Raw genomic sequence first — 19,575 nt, forward strand, 5'->3', positions numbered from 1 at the left:
GGTGGACTTTATTTGACTAATTATGTGACTTCTGAAGGTAATTGGTTGCACCAGATCTTATTTAGGGGCTTCATAGCCATTTCCGTTCTATATTTTTTACATTAGATTTTTTTCATTTCACTTCACCAATTTGGACTATTTTGTGTTTGTCCATTACATGAAATCCAAATGAAAATCAATTTAAATTACAGGTTGTAATGCAACAAAATAGGAAAAACGCCAAGGGGGATGATTACTTTTGCAAGGCACTGTATGTCAAGTATATTTTTAATTCAGCACTGTTCAATATTGATGTGCAGTAAGAATTTCATACAGAACACTGGTACAGTGATATTCATTTATTATGGTCCTTTGCCTGTACTTTACACAGATGTGACCATGATTTCTCCAAACACCCTGAGAAATACCACAAATACAGCCCAGCGCAGGTGGAGGAGATGATCGAGAGACTATTTGATATCTCAGCCTGAGAACCTGCTTAGTTAGGTGATAATATAAGGCCTTCACACTGCCTCTATAGGAAATAACACACTGTTGATTTGTTTCCACACTACTAATGCTACAGCTACAGTCCACTGTCCATGTATTTATTAGAATTCTAATTGCTAAATGCATTATTCCACATATGACTATCTATTTTTAAACATGTTGAAATGTAAATCTCTAGTGAAGAATACACAAATAATTTTTTTTTACCACACAGAAGCTCAAAAGGTAGCTTTTTGCTAGTTCTTGCAAAATTTGTGATGACCAAACCATAGAGAATGATAGAGACCTCTTGTGGCCAAACGCCTGTATTAGCATTGGCAGCAGCATGGGACTTGAACCATTTTGAAGGCAGGACTAAGGAAGGATCACATGATTCCATTCGGGTCATTAGTAGGGATCAGCCAATAAATTATTGTGAGCAAACATTCCATAACTGCAATCATCAACCTTAACTTTATACCTGTTCACTACATGTGGCAGTAAATCATCAACCTTAACTTTATACCTGTTCCCTACATGTGGCAGTAAATCATCAACCTTAACTTTATACCTGTTCACTACATGTGGCAGTAAATCATCAACCTTAACTTTATACCTGTTCCCTACATGTGGCAGTAAATCAACAACCTTAACTTTATACCTGTTCACTACATGTGGCAGTAAATCATCAACCTTAACTTTATACCTGTTCCCTACATGTGGCAGTAAATCAACAACCTTAACTTTATACCTGTTCACTACATGTGGCAGTAAATCATCAACCTTAACTTTATACCTGTTCCCTACATGTGGCAGTAAATCATCAACCTTAACTTTATACCTGTTCCCTACATGTGGCAGTAAATCATCAACCTTAACTTTATACCTGTTCCCTATATGTGGCAGTAAATCATCAACCTTAACTTTATACCTGTTCACTACATGTGGCAGTAAATCATCAACCTTAACTGTATACCTGTTCCCTACATGTGGCAGTAAATCATCAACCTTAACTTTATACCTGTTCCCTACATGTGGCAGTAAATCATCAACCTTAACTTTATACCTGTTCACTACATGTGGCAGTAAATCATCAACCTTAACTTTATACCTGTTCCCTACATGTGGCAGTAAATCATCAACCTTAACTTTATACCTGTTCCCTACATGTGGCAGTAAATCATCAACCTTAACTTTATACCTGTTCCCTACATGTGGCAGTAAATCATCAACCTTAACTTTATACCTGTTCCCTACATGTGGCAGTAAATCATCAACCTTAACTTTATACCTGTTCACTACATGTGGCAGTAAATCATCAACCTTAACTTTATACCTGTTCCCTACATGTGGCAGTAAATCAACAACCTTAACTTTATACCTGTTCACTACATGTGGCAGTAAATCATCAACCTTAACTTTATACCTGTTCCCTACATGTGGCAGTAAATCATCAACCTTAACTTTATACCTGTTCCCTATATGTGGCAGTAAATCATCAACCTTAACTTTATACCTGTTCACTACATGTGGCAGTAAATCATCAACCTTAACTGTATACCTGTTCCCTACATGTGGCAGTAAATCATCAACCTTAACTTTATACCTGTTCCCTACATGTGGCAGTAAATCATCAACCTTAACTTTATACCTGTTCCCTATATGTGGCAGTAAATCATCAACCTTAACTTTATACCTGTTCACTACATGTGGCAGTAAATCATCAACCTTAACTGTATACCTGTTCCCTACATGTGGCAGTAAATCATCAACCTTAACTTTATACCTGTTCCCTACATGTGGCAGTAAATCATCAACCTTAACTTTATACCTGTTCACTACATGTGGCAGTAAATCATCAACCTTAACTTTATACCTGTTCCCTACATGTGGCAGTAAATCAACAACCTTAACTTTATACCTGTTCACTACATGTGGCAGTAAATCATCAACCTTAACTTTATACCTGTTCCCTACATGTGGCAGTAAATCATCAACCTTAACTTTATACCTGTTCCCTACATGTGGCAGTAAATCATCAACCTTAACTTTATACCTGTTCCCTATATGTGGCAGTAAATCATCAACCTTAACTTTATACCTGTTCACTACATGTGGCAGTAAATCATCAACCTTAACTGTATACCTGTTCCCTACATGTGGCAGTAAATCATCAACCTTAACTTTATACCTGTTCCCTACATGTGGCAGGATAAACCCTTTCAGTTTGTTTACCAACTCATTGAAATAGTAGAAGAAGAAAATTGACTACTTCAAAATGGAGATTGCCTCAATGGCACTGCCTGTGCGCTCACAGATGCCACAATAGGAACGATATAGGAATGCTTTCTCTATCATATGACCACCATTTCTTTAAACATTTTTGTTAAAAGCAAATTAACAATTTAGTATTCCCAGAATTCTAAATGGTTGATCTCGCATGAAGAACCAAAGGAGAAATATAAAATGACGACTGCATAAACAATGAGGACGGTGAGATAGATACAGAAACAGATCAAGTCCACTTTGTTGGCAAAGCGATGGCGTCTTGCTTTTTTCTGGTCTTGTGCAGCCATTTTGTTGAGAAATTTCACCACCTTTTGGAGGGCTGTATTCTTCTTCTTTTCCTCAGAGGCTTTCAGTTTGATGACAGTAATATCAGATTTGGATACTAGACAAAGTAAGAGAGAGGGAAAAAATTATATATAAGTTATTATAAAATAAGTGGTTCGAGCCCTGAATACTGATTGGCTGACAGCCGTGGTATATCAGACCGTATACCACGTGTATGACAAACCATACATTTTTACTGCACTAATTTAGTTGGGAACCAGTTTTATAATAGCAAAAAGGCCTCTCTGGGGTTTGTGGTATATGTCCAATATACCACGGGTAAGGGCTGTATCAAGGCACTCTGCGTATATTGGCCATACAGTATACCACATCCCCTCAGGCCTTATTAATTAAATATAACACTATTAAATAAGAGATAAAAAATGAAGACATTTTTGTCAAAACTATTTGTAACCGTATTCGTTTTATCACAGTTGATTGTTGTAATCGGATTTACTCGAGATCGGAAAACCCAGAAGTGTGCTTTAAATGCAGGTAAAGAACATACCTCATTCACAAATTACTGCGCCGTCACTCAGAGCACATCTCACAACGCATCTGTATGTTCCTTCACTCATTCACACATTGATCAAAGCTAAGAAACGATCCCGACAGCTAACAATGCACAGGATTTAGTGAGGAATTTAAGATGAATAATATTAAACTCGTATCTGTTGATGACTTGTTAAACTGCCAGTATCAAATGTCTGCCAGTGTTGAATGTTATGGTTAAAGTTTGGTTCCATTCTGGGCCGGAAACACTGATAATGTATCTGTGACCCTGTGTGATTCTATAGCAGCTGATGTTGTCTGTACGGCGCCAATAGCCAGGGTTGCTGTGCCTGGTTTAGAGTTCCTACATTATTTAGTGACATTGTTGACAGAACACTTGTTCCTGAAAGTGGTTAAAAGGTTCTTCTCTAGGTAGGTGTATAACACAGGAGGCAGCTGACTGGAGGACTCATAATAATGGCCGGAACAGAGCTAATGGAATGGAAACCATGTGTTTGATGTATTTGATACCATTCCACTCATTCCACTCCAGCCCTTACCATGAGCCTGTCCTCACCAATTAAGGTGCCACCAACCTCCCGTGTACAACTACAACAAGTTAGGAAGTATCGATAAGCACGTGAACACGGCATATGTGTGACAGGTGCCGGGGAATGACAGTCAGGAAGTGAGAGAGGGAGAGATGCGCTTGTTCTAATCCAATCGTGACAGCAGCCTTAACCTATACCCCGCCCGTTTCTTTACAGGCGATTTAGTTAGGCTATTTACAACGCTTCACACTACTTGTGACACAGATGCGTGCTGGCAGCTGCACATGTTCTGATCACAGGTAACTACAAAAAAGACTTGTATCATTATTGAATTTGGAAGGTTCAGCATTAAAATACAACTTGACTAGTTTATGATGATGAAAGTAATTTATGGGGTCCCCAGTAAAACTGGTTGCAGTAACGTCATTATGACTTCATGGTCAGGTTATAAATGGTTGTATAAGGACGTTTTGTTAATGTCTTTGGAAACCATGAAAATATATCTTGCTCTGTGGATAACTGAGATGACAGAATAATGAAAATGTTTACCCTCTTCATTGTCTGTGTCTTTAAGCAGTGAGTCTTTGGACTTGGAGAGGCTGCAGGGCCAGAGAGTGCCACACTTAGCCAGGCGTGTGAGCACCATAGACTGCAACGTGCTCAACACCAGGATGACCAAACAGAAACAGAAGTGCTTTCCTATGGAGAACAACGAGAGAGAGAGATGTGTGAGTGTTATATGGATGCACTCTATACACACAAACACACATTGTCATGTTGTGGTGGATTTTATATTGTACATTTGTAATAATAGAGTAAGGTCTTGTATGATGTAATGTTTTATTGATGATCTAGGCTGTTGTGTTTTGTTGCGATGTAACAGTTTAACCCTGTTTAAACAGGACACTCACGGATGATGGGGCTGCACTGGCCTCCTCCAGGCAGTAGGTCATTGAGGATGATGAGGAACATGATGAAGCTGAGAACCAGTGTAACCTTGAATGAGATACGCTCGCCCCCTCCCAGTGGCAGGGAGAAGCTCACCACATCTGCCACAATGATCAGTATACTGGGCAGGACCAGGGACAGAAATGGGTTTTCAGACCGCATTTTCAGCGACACCTGTGAAGACAGATGGGTAGGGAAGAGAGAAAGCGTTTTTGCATCTAAACGTTAGTTTGACATTGAAAGGGAAGAGCATTACACTTCAAAATCAAACTGTCAGGTGTTTTCAGAACTCTAATGTCAATGAGTCCACATCCTTCACCATCGGTTGTGTACATCTAGCGAATGTTGATTCAAGTGTATTGTCTTTTTTGAGTGTAATTGTTGTTTAAGCTCTGCCCTTAAAAACAGGAAGAGTAGAGTATCTTTACATGTCCCACATAAACTACTGAAATCACCAGGAACTCACTAACCCATAGATAAAGATACTCTACATATCACATAAACTACTGAAATCACCAGGAACTCTCACTAACCCATAGATAGTTGCGATCATCTCTGCCTCCTTTAGCATTGAGTTTCACCTCCTCGGTTAGCCAGTCCCCACGGTTTGCACTAGTTTTGCTCACTTTCCCAAAGTTCAGGAACATGCCACATCCTGGAAAGCAGATATTTGATACTAGTTCAGTCATTCATAGCTTATAACAAAAAAATATTTGTTTCTATCAATAGGCATTGTGGGTGTAACATATTTGGTTCCTGTTCATTCCATGATTTTTGGCTCTTGGTTCGGTTTTATCTGGGTTCTCAGGAGAGGGTGGGAAAAACTAAATGGATGGAAAAACCATCACATAAAAAAAAAAATTTTTAAATGAGAAATGATTTTGAGTAAAGTAGTCAACGTTTTAAACCCTACTACAGTGGTAGTAGCCTAACTAATATTTCTGAGGGAGCCAATTTGGTGTAACAACATCACTGATAGGATCCATTCTTACAGTGGCTCTGGTATCAGGTTCTAAGGTCATCAATATAAAAGCAATGTTTCTCAAGTTCATACTAGCTGTCAATCATGGCCTTAAGAAGCTGTTTGATTCATTCTGGCAGGCATTCATTTGGAAGGTAACTTGCAGTAAATATTGTCGATCATTATTATTATAATTTACAAACAATGGTGTAATGGTATTTTTTTCCTTCCTGAAACCGAGAAAAAACTGTCAAAAATCCAAGGACTGATCCAATCCAACATTTTTGTGGACCATTATATTCACTGTGTCAAACTCACTAATGAGCACCAAAATAATATTCACTGTGTCCAGCCCACTAATGAGCACCAAAATAATATTTACTGTGTCCAGCCCACTAATGAGCACCAAAATAATATTCACTGTGTCCAGCCCACTAATGAGCACCAAAATAATATTCACTGTGTCCAGCCCACTAATGAGCACCAAAATAATATTCACTGTGCCCAGCCCACTAATGAGCACCAAAATAATATTCACTGTGCCCAGCCCACTAATGAGCACCAAAATAATATTCACTGTGTCCAGCCCACTAATGAGCACCAAAATAATATTCACTGTGTCCAGCCCACTAATGAGCACCAAAATAATATTCACTGTGTCCAGCCCACTAATGAGCACCAAAATAATATTCACTGTGTCCAGCCCACTAATGAGCACCAAAATAATATTCACTGTGTCCAGCCCACTAATGAGCACCAAAATAATATTCACTGTGTCCAGCCCACTAATGAGCACCAAAATAATATTCACTGTGTCCAGCCCACTAATGAGCACCAAAATAATATTCACTGTGTCCAGCCCACTAATGAGCACCAAAATAATATTCACTGTGTCCAGCCCACTAATGAGCACCAAAATAATATTCACTGTGTCCAGCCCACTAATGAGCACCAAAATAATATTCACTGTGTCCAGCCCACTAATGAGCACCAAAATAATATTCACTGTGTCCAGCCCACTAATGAGCACCAAAATAATATTCACTGTGTCCAGCCCACTGATTTTACCACTTTTTTTTTTACCACTATAGCCTCATCTCTGGTTAAGAAGTTACCCACCTGCTCTGGACACTATGGCCAGTCTTTCATGAACACCTTTTACCATACCAAAGGTATCACAAATGATTTGTTAGAGCTGTGCATGGTAACAGAGGACAATGTTTCCAATCTACACTGCTTAAGGAGCACAAACAAAGCAACTGGGCTGGATAACCTTCCTGCAAGATTCATAAAGGATAGTGCTTGTGTCACTGCTAAAATGATAACGCATATTGTAAACCTTTATATTAGTAGTGGTACATTTCCCAAGGATCTCAAAACAGCCCGGGTGGTTCCGCTCCTCAAGAAGAGCAGTAAAACAAATGGCCTGTGTCAATCCTCACCACCTTCCAAAGTTTTTGAGAGATTTGTTTTTAATCAACCTTCTGGAGCACAAACTTCTTTATGAACTCCAATCTGGCTTTAGAACGGCTCATTCCACTGATACTTGACTTATCCACCTATCTGACCAACAGAACACAAGTATGTAATGGTGATGTTTGTAATGGTGATGTTTTGTCAGAGGCCAAAGAAATATCCTGTGGAGTACTGCAGGGATCCATTTTAGGGCCTCTCTTATTTCTTATATACGTTAATGATATGCCAGATACAGTAGTACAAACTCTTGCTTTATGCTGATGATTCAGCCATACTGGTATCAGCTTCTTTTCTCTGTATATATCAATGATGTTGCTCTTGCTGCGGGCGATTCCCTGATCCACCTCTACGCAGACGACACCATTCTGTATACTTCTGGCCCTTCCTTGGACACTGCTATCTAACCTCCAAACGAGCTTCAATGCCATACAATACTCCTTCCGTGGCTTCCAACTGCTCTTAAACGCTAGTAAAACCAAATGCATGCTTTTCAACCGTTCGCTGCCTGCACCCGCACGCCTGACCAGCATCACCACCCTGGATGGTTCCGACCTTGAATATGTGGACATCTATAAGTACCTAGATGTCTGGCTAGACTGTAAACTCTCCTTCCAGACATATCAAACATCTCCAATTGAAAATCAAATCAAGAGTCGGCTTTCTATTCCGCAACAAAGCCTCCTTCACTCACGCCGCCAAACTTACCCTAGTAAAACTGACTATCCTACCGATCCTCGACTTTGGCGATGTCATCTACAAAATAGCTTCCAATACTCTACTCAGCAAACTGGATGCAGTTTATCACAGTGCCATCCGTTTTGTTACTAAAGCACCTTATACCACCCACCACTGAGACCTGTATGCTCTAGTCGGCCCTCGCTACATATTCGTCGCCAGACCCACTGGCTCCAGGTCATCTACAAGTCCATGCTAGGTAAAGCTCTGCCTTATCTCAGTTCACCCATCACGATGGCAACACCCACCAGTAGCACGCGCTCGAGCAGGTGTATCTCACTGATCATCCCTAAAGCCAACACCTCATTTGGCCGCCTTTCCTTCCAGTTCTCTGCTGCCTGTGACTGGAACGAATTGCAAAAATCTCTGAAGTTGGAGACTTTTATCTCCCTCACCAACTTCAAACATCTGCTATCTTAGCAGCTAACCGATCCCTGCAGCAGTACATAGTCCATCGGTAAATAGCCCACCCAATTTACCTACCTCATCCCCATACTGTTTTTATTTTTTTCTGCTCTTTTGCACACCAGTATCTCACCTATCTCTACCTGCACATGACCATCTGATCATTTATCACTCCAGTGTTAATCTGCAAAATTATAATTATTCGCCTACCTCTCCTCATGCCTTTTGCACACAATGTATATAGACTCCTTTTTTCTACTGTGTTATTGACTTGTTTATTGTTTACTCCATGTGTAACTCTGTGTTGTTGTCTGTTCACACTGCTATGCTTTATCTTGGCCAGGTCGCAGTTGTAAATGAGAACTTGTTCTCAACTAGCCTACCTGGTTAAATAAAGGTGAAATAAATAAATAAAAATCAGGGAAGGATACAGTTTACATAAAGACCCTGAGTAAGGAATTGCATTTTGTTCGCGATTGGTTGTCTTGTTTGAGATTCAACCTCCTTGCCTGCACAGTTTACCGTTATCTTGTCAGCCCTAAGCAATCTACGTTTTGTTCCAAACAAAATCGATTCAGTTTTTCACAAATGTAATGACAATTTGTTGTCGGAGACCTGATTGCTGCTAAAATTCTTTCTAAAATGGCAAACAAATTGAAATTTTTATATCGTAACACTAGATATTTTAACATTAAAGTTAATAAACTGCTTCACTCAACCTTGATTCAGTGTCATTTTGATTATGCCTGCTCTGCTTTGTATAGTGTGCTTTCAAAAAAGCTGAAAAAGAGAATGCAGGTCATGCAAAATAATGTTATCAGGTATATGCTGAATGTCCCCGCTAAGACCCACATAGGGGTACAGGAGTTCTGGGAGGTGGGCTTGTTGCCTTTGGAGTCCAGAGTGGACCAACTTAAACTTAATCATATGTTTGACATCTTAAATAATCGCGCTCCAGGTTATATGAAAAACCACATTGAAATGGTCTATAACCAACACAGTCACAATACCAGAGCTAGTGTTATGTCTTGTAAAATCCCAAGCAAAAAAATCCCAAGCAAACAGTACTGCGAGGAGCACGTTTTTCCATACAGACATTTGTCTGTGGAATAGCCTTCTCTTGGAGATCAAGCAAAGAAAAAGTAAAAATAGGTTTAAAAAGCAAAATGTTTCATTTGGACAAGGTTGTCTAAGTAAGAGAAACCACCCCACTGCCCCTTGTGCCCCCTACTGCTGGTCAGGTGGATTTATTTGAAGGATCGGTATGATGTTCAATTCATAGATTGTTTTAATGTGAAATGAATATGGTTGATTTTTAAGGTTAGGGAGAAGGGCAGTGAATAGTGCCACTTTTTTAGGATGTCAATATAAATGAAAGTATTTATGGTGGTTTATAATTTTGTCTGGTCTTTTAATCATTATGTGTGTTATTGTTTTTATCATTGAGGACCACTCTGGAAACGTTTTAATGAATACTTTCAAGTGATATCCTCTGGGTCCACATTGTACATTTAGTTGTATATGTCTGTTTCCCAAAATAAATTCTAATAAAAATGAATTTAAAAAACCACCAAAAATAATATTTACTGTGTCCAGACCAAAAATAAAACTAGACATGCATTATTGCATTATATACTGAATTGCAGTAGGCTACACAGATTTTAAAATGTTTTAGTTGTTTTTAGTAACATCTTGTTTTTATTAAGATCTTTGGTAAGTAAGTGTGCAAGAGCGGTTTAGCAGACAGAATGAGGATTGAAGTGATGCACTTACCACTAAATACCCATACATTGATTCCGATGGCACAGAAATCTGAAGCGAAGGGGTAGTTGTACAGATTGACTTCACAGCCCACCACAGTGTTCATGATGACCATGTGCTCTATAGTCCCGTTGCTGTGCACCAGTAAATCCTTGTTGCCGTGCTTCATCGTTGTTTGCACTCTTTAGACATGAGAGGTTGAGGACAGACTGAGGATTGATGTACTAAAACTGTCACACCTAAACATTTGGCCACTCTAAACAGACAACTGAAGATAGATCTAGTGAACATGTAAACGTCGGTTTGGCGTCTCTAGCTTGAACAGTTCAAGCGTTATTGTTGGTGAGTTTTATTTCATGCTAAGTTATGCAATGCTTATAGTTGATAAACATTTTGAATAGCTTACTGTGTATTCCTATGGTTCTCATTCAAACACATGTTCATTTAAATGGTTATAGTTCAGAAAGTATAAATAGTATAACAAGTCTGTATAAAAACAATCTAAGTTGTCTCAGTTTGAACATGTAAACACTGGTTGGTGTCGATAGCTTGACTGGTGTCAGAGCATATTTAAAATTCTTTCCATTCAACCCTATGGAGCTTTTATGATCATTTAAAATGCTTTCCATTCAACCCTATGGAGCTTTTATGATAATTTAAAATACTTTCCATTCAACCCTATGGAGCTTTTATGACCATTTAAAATGGTTATAGTTCAAAAAGTCTAAATGTTATAACAATTCTGAATGCAAGCACTCAGTCTGGACATTTGGAAGTTGATTTCGTGTTAGTAACTTAAATCGTTTAAACTCTAGAGTAGGCGGAATAAATATAATAACCATGATACTAATAAGACTGAGATAAATCTAGAAGTGTGCTTTTCCATCACCAAGCCACCTAAAATGAATGAAACATAACATAAGTTATTGTATTCTGTTGTAAGTGGACTCACCCATTAGTCACGTGGAGTTCAGGAGTCCAGATTTTGCTGACAGGCAGGACCACCATATCATGATGATAGACTGATGTGTCCCATGATAAATCAGGGTCTTCCCAAGACTAGTTTTAAATCAAATCAAATGTTATTTGTCACATGCTCTGAATACAACCGGTTTAGACCTTACCGTGAAATGCTTACTTACGAGCCCTTTACCAACAATGCCGTTCAAGAGTTAAGAATATATTTACTAAATAAACTAAAGTAAAAAAGAAATAACACAATAAAATAACAATAACGAGGCTGTATACATGGTGTACCGGTACCGAGTCAATGTGTGGGGGTACGGGTTAGTCCAGGTCATTTATAGATGTAGGTAGGGGTAAAGTTTGACATGCATAGATAATAAACAGTGAGTAGCAACAGTGTAAAAACAAAAGGAAGGGTGTCAATGTAAATAGTCCGGCTGGCCATTTGATTCATTGTTCAGCAGTCTTATGGCTTGGGGGAAGAATCATAGTCATGAGAAGTATTACAAAATGTCACATTTCATTGAATGTCTCCCTTGATGTTTGATGTGTACTTACCAGTATGACCTGCAGACGACTCTCGAAGCGGAGGTTTTTTGTATCCTTAAAAGGAAGAGAATAATTCCTCATCACATAATGATATATATGTCAATATGTTATCTCTGAAACTCATCACATTGTACAAAACTCAATTAAAAGGAACAGAAAGTGACTTACGACAGACAGAGTTTCATACACTATTAACGGCACACTGATATTTGAGATGCATGATGGAGACTGTGGCTGACTCAGAGCTTCTTTCGCAATCAGCATGCTGGCCAGACATCGACGTGTTGTACAGGAGGGTGTCGTTGCACTGGATGAAGTGGCTGTGTTGGATGGTTGGTTTGTACTGGCTGTGTTGGATGTATTGGGTGCTTGGCCTGCATTGGCTGTATTGGATGCATTGCCTGGAGTCGTTTCACTAGCTAAAATGGCTGCATTGGATGGAGGGTCTGCTGCAGACACTGTGGAACCAGAGACAGGTATTTAATTTCAGAATAGTACATTGGATTTACAGTGCCTTGCGAAAGTATTTGGCCCCCTTGAACTTTGCGACCTTTTGCCACATTTCAGGCTTCAAACATAAAGATATAAAACTGTATTTTTTTGTGCAGATTCAACAACAACTGGGACACAATCATGAAGTGGAACGACATTTATTGGATATTTCAAACTTTTTTAACAAATCAAAAACTGAAAAATTGGGCGTGCAAAATTATTCAGCCCCTTTACTTTCAGTGCAGCAAACTCTCTCCAGAAGTTCAGTGAGGATCTCTGAATGATCCAATGTTGACCTAAATGACTAATGATGATAAATACAATCCACCTGTGTGTAATCAAGTCTCCGTATAAATGCACCTGCACTGTGATAGTCTCAGAGGTCCGTTAAAATCTGCACAAAAAATACAGTTTTATATCTTTGCGAGTTCATTAGAACGTGCGTTGAAGATGTAGTTCCCATAGCAACGATTAAAACATTCCCTAACCAGAAACCGTGGATTGATGGCAGCATTCGTGTGAACCTGAAAGCGCGAACCACTGCTTTTAATCAGGGCAAGGTGTCTGGTAACATGACCGAATACAAACAGTGCAGCTATTCCCTCCGCAAGGCTATCAAACAAGCTAAGCGCCAGTACAGAGACAAAGTAGAATCTCAATTCAACGGCTCAGACACAAGAGGCATGTGGCTGGGTCTACAGTCAATCACGGACTACAGGAAGAAATCCAGCCCAGTCACGGACCAGGATGTCTTGCTCCCAGGCAGACTAAATAACTTTTTTGCCCGCTTTGAGGACAATACTGTGCCACTGACACGGCCTGCAACGAAAACATGCGGTCTCTCCTTCACTGCAGCCGAGGTGAGTAAGACATTTAAACGTGTTAACCCTCGCAAGGCTGCAGGCCCAGACGGCATCCCCAGCCGCGCCCTCAGAGCATGCGCAGACCAGCTGGCCGGTGTGTTTACGGACATATTCAATCAATCCCTATACCAGTCTGCTGTTCCCACATGCTTCAAGAGGGCCACCATTGTTCCTGTTCCCAAGAAAGCTAAGGTAACTGAGCTAAACGACTACCGCCCCGTAGCACTCACATCCGTCATCATGAAGTGCTTTGAGAGACTAGTCAAGGACCATATCACCTCCACCCTACCTGACACCCTAGACCCACGCCAATTTGCTTACCGCCCAAATAGGTCCACAGACGATGCAATCTCAACCACACTGCACACTGCCCTAACCCATCTGGACAAGAGGAATACCTATGTGAGAATGCTGTTCATCGACTACAGCTCGGCATTCAACACCATAGTACCCTCCAAGCTTGTCATCAAGCTCGAGACCCTGGGTCTCGACCCCGCCCTGTGCAACTGGGTACTGGACTTCCTGACGGGCCGCCCCCAGGTGGTGAGGGTAGGCAACAACATCTCCACTCCTCTGATCCTCAACACTGGGGCCCCACAAGGGTGCGTTCTGAGCCCTCTCCTGTACTCCCTGTTTACCCACGACTGCGTGGCCACGCACGCCTCCAACTCAATCATCAAGTTTGCGGACGACACAACAGTGGTAGGCTTGATTACCAACAACGACGAGACGGCCTACAGGGAGGAGGTGAGGGCCCTCGGAGTGTGGTGTCAGGAAAATAACCTCACACTCAACGTCAACAAAACTAAGGAGATGATTGTGGACTTCAGGAAACAGCAGAGGGAACACCCCCCTATCCACATCGATGGAACAGTAGTGGAGAGGGTAGCAAGTTTTAAGTTCCTTGGCATACACATCACAGACAAACTGAATTGGTCCACTCACACAGACAGCATCGTGAAGAAGGCGCAGCAGCGCCTCTTCAACCTCAGGAGGCTGAAGAAATTCGGCTTGTCACCAAAAGCACTCACAAACTTCTACAGATGCACAATCGAGAGCATCCTGGCGGGGTGTATCACCGCCTGGTATGGCAACTGCACCGCCCTCAACCGTAAGGCTATCCAGAGGGTAGTGAGGTCTGCACAACGCATCACCGGGGGCAAACTACCTGCCCTCCAGGACACCTACACCACCCGATGCTACAGGAAGGCCATAAAGATCATCAAGGACATCAACCACCCGAGCCACTGCCTGTTCACCCCGCTGTCATCCAGAAGGCGAGGTCAGTACAGGTGCATCAAAGCTGGGACCGAGAGACTGAAAAACAGCTTCTATCTCAAGGCCATCAGACTGTTAAACAGCCACCACTAACATTGAGTGGCTGCTGCCAACACACTGTCAATGACACTGACTCAACTCCAGCCACTTTAATAATGGGAATTGATGGGAAATTATGTAAATATATCACTAGCCACTTTAAACAATGCTACCTTATATAATGTTACTTACCCTACATTATTCATCTCATATGCATATGTATATACTGTACTCTATATCATCGACTGCATCCTTATGTAATACATGTATCTCTAGCCACTTTAACTATGCCACTTTGTTTACATACTCATCTCATATGTTATACTGTACTCGATATCATCTACTGTATCTTGCCTATGCTGCTTTGTACCATCACTCATTCATATATCCTTATGTACATATTCCTTATCCCCTTACACTGTGTATAAGACAGTAGTTTTTTTGGAATTGTTAGTTAGATTACTTGTTCGTTATTACTGCATTGTCGGAACTAGAAGCACAAGCATTTCGCTACACTCGCATTAACATCTGCTAACCATGTGTATGTGACAAATACAATTTGATTTGATTTGATTTAAAAGCGCAGAGAGCATCATGAAGAACAAGGAACACACCAGGCAGGTCCGAGATACTGTTGTGAAGAAGTTTAAAGCCGGATTTGGATACAAAAAGATTTCCCAAGCTTTAAACATCCCAAGGAGCACTGTGCAAGCGATAATATTGAAATGGAAGGAGTATCAGACCACTGCAAATCTACCAAGACCTGGCCGTCCCTCTAAACTTTCAGCTCATACAAGGAGAAGACTGATCAGAGATGCAGCCAAGAGGCCCATGATCACTCTGGATGAACTGCAGAGATCTACAGCTGAGGTGGGAGACTCTGTCCATAGGACAACAATCAGTCGTATATTGCACAAATCTGGCCTTTATGGAAGAGTGGCAAGAAGAAAGCCATTTCTTAAAGATATCCATAAAAAGTGTTGTTTAAAGTTTGCCACAAGCCACCTGGGAGACACACCAAACATGTGGAAGAAGGTGCTCTGGTCAGATGGCAACAATGCAAAACGTTATGTTTGGCGTAAAAGCAACACAGCTCATCACCCTGAACACACCATCCCCACTGTCAAACATGGTGGTGGCAGCATCATGGTTTGGGCCTGCTTTTCTTCAGCAGGGACAGGGAAGATGGTTCAAATTGATGGGAAGATGGATGGAGCCAAATACAGGACCATTCTGGAAGAAAACCTGATGGAGTCTGCAAAAGACCTGAGACTGGGACGGAGATTTGTCTTCCAACAAGACCATGATCCAAAACATAAAGCAAAATCTACAATGGAATGGATAAAAAATAAACATATCCAGGTGTTAGAATGGCCAAGTCAAAGTCCAGACCTGAATCCAATCGAGAATATGTGGAAAGAACTGAAAACTGCTGTTCACAAATGCTCTCCATCCAACCTCACTGAGCTCGAGCTGTTTTGCAAGGAGGAATGGGAAAATAAATGTCAGTCTCTCGATGTGCAAAACTGATAGAGACATACCCCAAGCGACTTACAGCTGTAATCGCAGCAAAAGGTAGCGCTACAAAGTATTAACTTAAGGGGGCTGAATAATTTTGCACGCCCAATTTTTCCGTTTTTGATTTGTTAAAAAAGTTTGAAATATCCAATAAATGTCGTTCCACTTCATGATTGTGTCCCACTTGTTGTTGATTCTTCACAAAAAAATACAGTTTTATATCTTTGTTTGAAGCCTGAAATGTGGCAAAAGGTCGCAAAGTTCAAGGGGGCTGAATACTTTCGCAAGGCACTGTATATAGTGCTTTTCTAAGGAACCAATGATGCTTTCCAATAGTTCAACAACACAGTGCAAGAAATGACCAACTTAATCTAAATTAAATGATATAAGGTTGTTGCATGTCTTCATAGTAGTGACTCAACATCTGTCAAAAGTGACCTGATACTCTTTCGCTAGTCCATTATCGCCCCAATACACTACATGACTAAAAGTATGTGGACATTTCATGAAGCTCGCGACAAACAGTTATTGTGCTGATGTTGCTTCCAGAGGCAGATTGGTGTTGCAACCGAGGACAGACCATTTTTAGACACTACACGCTTCAGCGCTAGGTGGTCTCGTTCTGTGTGCTTGTGTGGCTTAACACTTCGCGGCTGAGCCGTTGTTGCTCCTAGCTGTTTCCACTTTACAATAACAGCACTTACAGTTGACCGGAGCCACATTGAAAGGCACTGAGCTCATCAGTAAGGGCATTCTACTGCCAATGTCTGTCTATGGAGATTGCATGGCTGTGTGCTTGATTTTATACACCTGTCAGCAACAGGTGTGGCTGAAATAGCCGGAATACACTAATTTGAAGAGGTGTTCACATACTTTTGTACATACAGTGCATTTGGAAAGTATTCAGACCCTTTCCCTCATTCCACATTTTGTTATGTTCTCAAATGGATCAAATAAAATAAAATCCTCAACAATGCACCATAATGACAAAGTGAAAACAGGTCTTTAGAAATGTTTGCAAATTTATAAATTTGCAAAAAAATAAAAAATAAACTTATTTACATAAGTATTCAGGCGCTTCACTGTGAGACTCGAAATTGTGCTCAGGTGCATCCTCTTTCCATTGATCATCCTTGAGATGTTTCTACAACTTGATTGGAGTCAACCTGGGGTAAATTCAATTGATTGGACATGATTTGGAAAGGCACATCTATATTTATTTTACTAGGCAAGTCAGTTAAGAACAAATTCTTATTTTCAATGACGGCCTAGGAACAGTGGGTTAACTGCCTGGTCAGGGGCAGAACGAGAGATTTGTACCTTGTCAGCTTGGGGATTTGAACTTGCAGCCTTTCGGTTACTAGTCCAACGCTCTAACCACTAGGCTACCCTGCCACCCCATATAAGGTCCCACAGTTGTCAGAGCAAAAACATGTCAGAGCAAAAACCAAGCCATGAGGTCGAAAGAATTGTCCGAAGAGCTCAGAGACAGGATTGTGTCAAGCACAGATCTGGGGAAGAGTAACAAAATTTCTGCAGCATGGAAGGTCCCCAGTAACACAGTGGCCTCCATCATTCTTAAATGGAAGAAGTTTGGAATCATCAAGACTCTTCCTAGTGCTGGACGCCTGGCCAAACTGAGCAATTGGGGGAGAAGGGCCTTGGTCGGGGAGGTGACCAAAATCCCGATGGTCACTCTGACAGAGCTCCAGAGTTCCTCTGTGGAGATGAGAGAACCTTCCAGAAGGACAACCATCTCTGCAGGTGGCAGATGGAAGCCACTCCTCAGTAAAACACCTACTTGGGGTTTGCCAAAAGGCACCTAAAGGACTCTCAGACCATGAGAAACAAGATTCCCCTGTCTGATGAAACCAAGATTGAGCTCTTTGGCCTGTGCCAATCGTCGCGCCTGGAGGAAACCTAGCACCATTCCTACGGTGAAGTATGGTGGTGGCAGCATCATGCTGTGGGGATGTTTTCCAGCGGCATGGACTGGGAGACTAGTCAGGATTGAGGGAAAGATTAACTAATCAATGTACACAGAGATCCTTGATTAAAAATTCCCCCAGAGCTTTCAGGACCTTTAGACTGCTGGGGTGAAGGTTCACCTTCCAACAAGACAACGACCCTAACCACACAGCCAAGACAACGCAGGAGTGGCTTCGGGACAAGTCTCTGAATGTCCTCGAGTGGCCCAGCCAGAGCCCGGACTTGAACCCGATCGAAAATATCTGAAGAGACCTGAAAATAGCTGTGCAGCGATGCTCCCCATCCAACCTGACAGAGCTTGAGAGGATCTGCAGAGAAGAAAGGGAGAAACTCCCCAAATACAGGTGTTCCAAGCTTGTAGCTTCATACCCAAGAAGACTTCAGGCTGTAATCGCTGACAAAGGTGATTCAACGAAGTACTGAGTAAAGGGTCTGAATACTTACGTAAATGTGATATTTCTTGTTTTTTGGGGGAGGGGGTCAAACATTTCTTAAAACCGGTTTTGGCTTTGTCATTATGGGGTATTGTGTGTAGATTGATGAGGGGAAAAAACTATTGAATACATTTTAGAATAAGGCTGTAACGTAACAAAATGTGGAAAAAGTTAAGGGGTCTGAATACTTTACGAATGCTAATAGGAACAATAAAGATGACATTTGTTCTGGTGCAATTTGTGTTGTTTTAAGAAGAGTAAAATGGAGCCCAATGTCTTACCTGTTAGCAAGAGTAGAGAGAAGAGACAACATTTCAGCACGCTGTGGTCCATGGGTCTCATCCCTGCACGTCCTCCTGTCACAAAGTACATGGTCAGTTAGACAATGGTGCACAGTCGTACTAGAAATGATGAGTTTCCTCGAATTAAACTGTTAGAAGGACTGAAAACCTACCTTTTAGATGCTTAGTGATCACCACTTGCCTTCTCCTTTCCTCTCAAGCCAAAGCCACACCAGGGCTGACCCTTATAAAGGCTGCTCTGGAACATTTGGTCACGGCAGTCTTCCATGAGAACATACACACCCCCACAAACTGTCTACATGTTATTATGATTCTTGATATTATACAGTGTGTGCTTGGCCATAATCCCCAAATAATGAGTTTTTAAATTAACCTCCCAGGATTCATTTCACCATCCTGTGGAAACAACAACCACAACAGACATGTAATTACTACCTTTGACTGATCAGAAGCGGATATACTGCCACCTGTCATTAAACCCTATAGATTATTAGGTTTAAAGGCCCAGTGTAGTTTTAAAAAAAACATGTTATTTACCATTTTTTTCATGCTATTTCCACGCTATGAGGTCGAAATAACAACCTGAAATTCACGAAAATATGATAATGCCCATTTTGTGTAAGAGCTGTTTGAAAAAAAATGCTTGGAATTTCATCTGCCTCAGGTGGGAAGTTTTTGGGCCCAAAGCATAAGGTCACAAGGCGATCTGATGAAAATGGACCAATGAACAAGATG

The 19,575-nt window shown here is 41.0% G+C and overlaps 1 protein-coding gene across 1 annotated transcript; it reads right to left on the minus strand.

Annotated features, from left to right (window-relative positions):
- Window positions 1–323: 323 nt before the first annotated feature.
- On the minus strand, window positions 324–18,890 carry LOC109898746 (5-hydroxytryptamine receptor 3A-like). Its single transcript, XM_031814408.1, has 9 exons — window positions 18,820–18,890; window positions 12,094–12,383; window positions 11,935–11,979; window positions 11,363–11,469; window positions 10,423–10,592; window positions 5,606–5,727; window positions 5,036–5,246; window positions 4,674–4,823; window positions 324–3,139 (listed from the first exon to the last, which is right to left on the minus strand). The coding sequence occupies exons 1-9, from the start codon at window positions 18,878–18,880 to the stop codon at window positions 2,874–2,876; spliced, it is 1,422 nt and encodes a 473-aa protein (XP_031670268.1). The 5' UTR covers window positions 18,881–18,890; the 3' UTR covers window positions 324–2,873.
- Between the last annotated feature and the right edge of the window lie 685 nt (window positions 18,891–19,575).

Source organism: Oncorhynchus kisutch, unplaced genomic scaffold (assembly GCF_002021735.2).
Source record: "Oncorhynchus kisutch isolate 150728-3 unplaced genomic scaffold, Okis_V2 Okis06b-Okis10b_hom, whole genome shotgun sequence".
NCBI classification, from domain to species: Eukaryota; Metazoa; Chordata; class Actinopteri; order Salmoniformes; family Salmonidae; genus Oncorhynchus; species Oncorhynchus kisutch.

What these genes read in the sequence shown, in the direction of transcription:
- LOC109898746 (XM_031814408.1), bottom strand. Translation starts at nt 18,880, where the DNA reads ATGAGACCCATGGACCACAGCGTGCTGAAATGTTGTCTCTTCTCTCTA. An exon ending in CTCTCTACTCTTGCTAACAG is followed by an intron (nt 12,384 to 18,819) that starts GTAAGACATTGG and finishes CTGGTTCCACAG; the next exon opens with TGTCTGCAGCAGACCCTCCA. An exon ending in ATGATCGCAACTATCTATGG is followed by an intron (nt 5,247 to 5,605) that starts GTTAGTGAGAGT and finishes CTGTCTTCACAG; the next exon opens with GTGTCGCTGAAAATGCGGTC.